This window comes from Lactuca saligna, chromosome 7 (genome assembly GCF_052625555.1).
Source record: "Lactuca saligna cultivar CGN05327 chromosome 7, ASM5262555v1, whole genome shotgun sequence".
Taxonomy (NCBI): domain Eukaryota; kingdom Viridiplantae; phylum Streptophyta; class Magnoliopsida; order Asterales; family Asteraceae; genus Lactuca; species Lactuca saligna.
This window is the reverse complement of record NC_136423.1, coordinates 56,316,420-56,323,221: the sequence shown is the minus strand read 5'-3', so window position 1 is coordinate 56,323,221 and position 6,802 is coordinate 56,316,420. Positions and strand designations below refer to the sequence as shown.

At 27.1% G+C, this 6,802-nt stretch overlaps 1 protein-coding gene across 1 annotated transcript; it reads right to left on the bottom strand.

Annotated features, from left to right (window-relative positions):
* Window positions 1-3,074: 3,074 nt before the first annotated feature.
* Window positions 3,075-4,485, bottom strand: LOC145003918 (putative carboxylesterase 18). Its single transcript, XM_078962821.1, has 2 exons — window positions 3,784-4,485; window positions 3,075-3,667 (listed from the first exon to the last, which is right to left on the bottom strand). Exons 1-2 carry the CDS (start codon window positions 4,378-4,380, stop codon window positions 3,227-3,229), a joined length of 1,038 nt encoding a protein of 345 aa, XP_078818947.1. The 5' UTR covers window positions 4,381-4,485; the 3' UTR covers window positions 3,075-3,226.
* Between the last annotated feature and the right edge of the window lie 2,317 nt (window positions 4,486-6,802).

Sequence of the window (6,802 nt, the reverse complement as noted above, 5' to 3'; positions counted from 1 at the left end):
TTTGTAAATAATTAAAAGTGATAAATTGTCTTTCTAATGATGATTATAATTTGGTTAATAAGGTTAAATAAATATCAAACCTAAAGTGTAACTATAAATAAACTAAATTTCAATATTAAAATAATATATTTACTTCTACTTATAAAGCTATGACTTTAACTTTTAACATATTATACATAATTTATTAAATTTAATATGTTATTGTATGTAAACCATTATCAATTTAAAGCTACAACTTCTAAACAGTTTGAACAAAATACTTAAATTGTTAATTTAATACAGCATTATATTGTCAATTTAAATATAAATTTCAGTTCCACTTAAAAAACCTAATGAATATTTTGTGAATAGCTAAAAGTGATTAAATGTAGTGCTAAATGCAAAAACTAAATTGTAATCTCAATTTAACTAAAATATTTCATAAAGATATTTTCATAATCGTTAAAAGTTTTCAAATCAATAGGTTAAAATAACTTATAATAACAATAGTTAAAAAAACTCTATATAAATGATTATATTGTTACCTTTAAAATCAAAAGCAATGTTTGATGTTTTAATAATTATGATGATAGAATCTAAAACGTTAAACAAATAAATTAAAAAAAAAAATTAACAATAACAACGGCTATAAATAACTATTATATTTAATTTTTTTAATGGGTAACTCGCAGGTAGAAGTCATTCAAACGATTGAGATTATGCAGTTATAATAGATGTATATATTATCATATAATTCAAAATAGTCAATATATTATATCAATTTAGTATACAAGTTATTATATCAAATTTAACGACAATATTTTTGTTATATTTAGAAAAACATATATTTATAAAGATTTCAACTATATAGGTCATGATGCGCAACTTCACCTAGTATGTTGAATATATGTATGCGTTTTGGTTACAAATTTAGAATATATATATATATATATATATATATATATATATATATATATATATATATATATATATATATATATATATATATATATATATATATATATATAGAGAGAGAGAGAGAGAGGGAGAGAGAGAGAGAGAGTTGGGATCATGTGTGACCAACAAATATTGTGTGAATGTGTGACCAATTATGATCCAATCAATATAAAGGAGTAATTTTGGCATTTTTGCATATGACATTTATTTTCCATTATTAAATATGTTATCTATTTGGAATGAATAAGATTTTCGTTTGAATATGTCAACCGTTTCATTTTTTCAGCATATACACGATCAGTTATAGTAATAACCACAAAGTCATTGTAAATGCTTTTATTAATCGTAGGAGAAAAACCTCTTATATTCTTAAAGAATGTCGTTCATATTAGGTCGTATGTATATTTTCAATTGATTGTCTTGGTACGCAAATATACACTTAAAGAATTTATAAACCTAATTTTTAAATCATTCTAGAAGAATAAAACTCTTAATTAATATAACATAATCATTGAAATCCAGAAAGTTGAGTTTATAGCTTTTTTTATGTATAATTTTCGTACACATGCATAACAATCAACTAATTCCTTGAGAATCACATATGTATTATGGTTATACATTCACATAAGTTTTCACATGCGTACATTTATTTAACAATCACTTTATTCTTTAAGAATCATTTTACTTCTACTAAGAATAAAAAATAACAGTGATTCTATAAAAATCATTTGGTTCTTCAAGAATCACTTAATTCTTCTTCTCGATTTAATGGTGCACCAGATTTATTAAATTGCAAATTTTGATTTAAAATTATTATAATTAATTGACATGCATTCTTCAAGAATGTTTCATTCTCAATAGAATCTCTTAAACCCCATTATTTTAGAATGCATTAATAATTTTTCAGAATATATCAAAAAACTATATTCTGATTTATATTAAGTTTTATATGATTCTCAAAAGAATATGACAATTTTGTATTCCGAATAATTATTATTTGGTACAAATTGTTATTATTTATAATACATGCGGTCTTATTTTATAAAAATGTTCAATTCTCAAAAGAATCTCTTGAATGGATATGTATTCTTCAAGAATACTTAATTATAAAAAAAATATTCAATGGAGTCTTTTCTAATTAAAATGACCCTACGCTTTTTAATATAATTAATTTAATTAACGATAATAATCTATGTTGAAATTTTAAATTATAATGTAATTAAGTATTTAATTAAATTCCCACCAAATTAGGAAATAAATAACGCATGTTTCTTATTTTGGGTTTAGTTTCAAAAAACTGATTATTAAAGTCCTATATTTATTTACGATCATGCCACTGAGTCTCAAGCCATAGATCGTTTCAATTGGACGTTCCACATTTGGTCACACATTCACACAATATATGAAATTCATATTTAATCCTAACCCTATATATATATATATATATATATATATATATATATATATATATATATATATATATATATATATATATATATATATATATATATATATATATATATATATATATATATATATATATATAAAGTTTAATATCATGACATATGGTTGTAAAACTATGTTAAAATTCATGACGTACAATGTTTGTCGTATTGTGATTTGGAAATATATGTTGGAAGTACATGTTGTGTATGTCTGTCGTTATTGTAGGTCATAAATCGTCTGTCGTAAATTTTATGACTGGTCAAATGTCTTTCATTTTCATTTATGACAAGGCTTACAATGACAGACATTTGTCTGTCATGTATATACATTTACGAGAGTCATTAAAAGCATTTTTTCTAGTAGTGCCATTTGAGATACGAGGCATGCCATTTAAAAAAAAAATAGTGAGAAAATTTGAATATGCGAATGAAGTTTGTTCGAATTATCATTCATTTAATTAATAATCTGACTTAAACGATATTAAAGTTATAATTGCAATACATATTGTGATATTAGGTGCAACAAAATCATGTTAACACATGTTAAGTGTCATTTTCAATAGCAACCTATACCAATTTTCTTGTTTGATTCGTATATTCGTTCGAAAACTTGATCAATTTACGAAAACAACTAACACCAGTTTTCTTGTCTGATTCAAATAACGATTTGGCAGACAAGTTCAATATCACATAAACAACAAAAGACCAACTTTCTTATTTGATTCATATAATCATATTTTACCAAAACAACCAACTCCGGCTTTCTTATTTGATTCGTACAATGTAAGATGCTTTTGGTTCAATCATTTATACATATCTAATAAAACGAATTATTGAACAAGGTTTTAATTTGTGAATTTAGTGGCAACATTACTCGATATCTTTTCAATAATGTCTTTCACTTGGGCAATAAGTTGTCCAGATTCAGGCAATTCCGGGAAGATATAGAATGCATGGCACATGTTTGGATACTCAAACAAATACACTTCTTTCCCTGACTTTTTCAGCCACTCATAGTACCCTTTTTGCCAGTCATTTAGGGCATCGAACCCGCCGACTACCAACATGACCGGCGGCAATTTTATTTCCGATATGTCCACCGCCTGTGGGCCGCTAACGTTGATGATTGGGTGGTCCCGGTTGAACCCTTCCCCTTCTGGCAAAAATGCCTTCCACATCCAATCTGTTCGTTTAACTGAAACTACTGGTGTTCCGGCGAGGCGAGTCTCAGAATCCGTTCGCTCCTCGCCGCCAAAGAATGGTTGAATTACTACCACTCCGGCAACCTGAAAACATGATAACAAGCGTTTAACAACATTTACAGTAAAGGACATTTACAGTAAAGGACACTTGTTCCGACGTCAATGACAACGCCAGAATTCTATAATAACAATTAAAGTACCTTCAGCTGTCGGAAGTTGAATTCACATGCTCGTTGGGCAACATGATGAGCTAAGTTTCCACCGGCGCTATCTCCAGCAAGAAAGCAACGCAACAGATTCGCATTTTCCGGCAAAGATTTAGACCTATTCTCTTCATCATCAAGAAACTTCAGCACATCGAAACAGTCATCATGTTGGGCCGGATACCGATGCTCAGGCGCAAGGCGATAGTTCACAGAAACTACGACGGCCGGGACTTTTCTCGCGAAGCGTCGGCACACGGCATCGTAAATAAAAGCATCGGGGGAGAGGAAGACAAATCCGCCTCCGTGAAAGAACACGATCACTGGGAGATCGTCACCTTCGTGTTGTGTAGGTACATAGACTCGGAACCAAAGCTTACGAGTCTCATCTACAACGACATCGTGTGACGCTACGCCGTTGATTGATTTTGACGTTGGTGGGCTCCGGAAGTCGATTAAGGAGAGAATACGACGGTTGATAGTGCCGTTTTTCCGGCAAGATGCGTCGGTGACAGCAGAGAGAATGGAAAGAGTAATGCGTGTTTTCCATGGTAAGGAGAGTGACGGCTGTGGAGGTTTACTGGTTGCTTCCATTGAGCCTGAAATCAAAGGGAAATGGCGGGTATCCGTATGTGATAGTATTTGATCAAATATGTAATTTATAAGAATTAAAATTATCTATTATAAATTCGTGGCTTTGGGTCGACTCTAAGTTTATTTCGTAATCATACGCGAAATATATATATACTAGACAAATCCGCGCGTTGCGTAGATACACCTATATAGTTGAAGTTCTTACAAATATATGTTTTTTTTTTTTAATATAACAATAACGTTGTTCTTAAAACAGATATAATAATATGTATACTGAATTGATATAATATATTGATTATTTTGAATTATATATATATATATATATATATATATATATATATATATATATATATATATATATATATTATAATTTCATAATCTCATTCGTTTAAATAACTTCATAAGTATCATTTATCTTCCTCTTACATTATTTTCATTTTCAACTATAATATATATAGTTTAATAGGTGTTCGGTAAAAAGATGTGATGTAATAGGAAGATAATAGTGAAATTTCTTAAAGCTTGAAAGTAAATCAAGTCATGTGTTCTAATTAAAGAGTATTATAATGAATATATCGAACAAAACGACGTATTATCAATGATTTTGGGTACCTAAGCTTATATACCCTTAAGGGTATATTCGCTTTTCTCTCTCTCTCTCTCTCTCTCTCTCTCTCTATATATATATATATATATATATATATATATATATATATATATATATATATATATATATATATATATATATATATATACTTGTAAAGAAGCATTTTTTCTTTCAACACAATCATTTAAAACTCCCATCTATTTTTTCCTTTCACCACATTCTTTTGAAACTTCCATGACTTTTCAATTTCTTTCTAATAATATTTTAAAATAAAATTAAAATTTTATTATGATTACACTTTAGGTTTGATATTTATTCTACCTTATTAACTAACGTATAATTACTATTAGAAACACACTATAATTCATCACTTTTAACTATTTACAAAATATTATTTCCGTTGTTTAAGTTAAACAAAAATTTATATTTCAGTTGACATTGTAATGTTATATTTAAGTTAATAATTTAAATATTTTATACAAATTGTTCTAAAATTGTATCTTTAAAATTATAATGGTTTTACATCCAACAATATATTAAAATTAATAAATTAAGTATAATATGCTAAAAGTTAAAAAACATAACTTTATAAGTAGAAGTAAATATATTATTTTAATATTGAAATTTATTTTATATGTGATTACACTTTAAGTTTGATATTTATTTAACATAATTAACCAAATAATATAAATATTATTAGAAAGAAATTGAAAAGCCATGGAAGTTTCAAATAAATGTGGTGAAAGGAAAAAATACATGGGAGTTTTAAATGAATGTGGTGAAAAAAAAAAAATTTTATAAGTATATATATATATATATATATATATATATATATATATATATAGAAAGAGAGAGAGAGAGAGAGAGAGAGAGAGAGAGAGAGAGAGAGAAAAGTTAATATACCCTTAAGGGTATATAAGCTTAGTACCCAAACTCATTGATAATACGTCGTTTTGTTTGATATATTCATTATAATACTCTTTTATTACAACACGTGACTTGATTTACTTTCAAGATTTATAAAATTTCACTGTTATCTTCCTCTTACATCACATCTTTTTGCCGAACACCTATTATACTATATATATATATATATATATATTATAGTTGAAAATGAAAATAATGTAAGAGGAAGATAAATGTGAAATTTATAAAAATTTTGTAAGTAAATCAAGTTATAAGTTGAATTACAAGAACATTAGAGAATTACAATGTATATATTTAATACAAAACAACGTAGTATGATGAGTTTGAGTACCTAAGTTTATATACCCTTTAGGTGTACTGATTTGTATTTTATCTTATAAGGTGTACTGATTTGTATTTTGATCTTGTAGTATAATCATTGTTAGCAACACATTTTGTTGTGAAAGGGGTATATATTTTCTTATATACAAGCTCCTATCTCTTCAATCCTTCAAGAAACCGTATATGTTAATTTACACTTTTATTGATCATATGGATTATTCCAACAAGATGTCAAGGGGTTTTTTTTTTTTTTTTTTTTTTTTTGTGTTGCGTGGGGTGATGGGAAATAAACAATGATATTACCAAATATGTAACAATACAATGGTAAATTATAGAGTAAATTACACGATTGGTCCCTATGGTTTGGGGTAAGTTACATGTTTGGTCCCTAATTTATTTTTTTAATTCGAAAGGTTCTTAGAATTTGTTTTTGTTACGCGATTGGTTTCTGTCTTACCTAAAAATACTATTTTGTCCTTGCTTTTTTAATTTATTTAAATAAGGTGGGGTACGTAAGTTAAGGTAAAGTAAGGTTGGGGTGTGTTTATTTAAATAAATTAAAAATCA

Coding starts and splice junctions, on each gene's coding strand:
- LOC145003918 (XM_078962821.1), bottom strand. CDS start 4,380: ATGGAAGCAACCAGTAAACCTCCACAGCCGTCACTCTCCTTACCATGG. Junction 3,668..3,783: donor TCAACTTCCGACAGCTGAAG/GTACTTTAATTG, acceptor TCATGTTTTCAG/GTTGCCGGAGTGGTAGTAAT.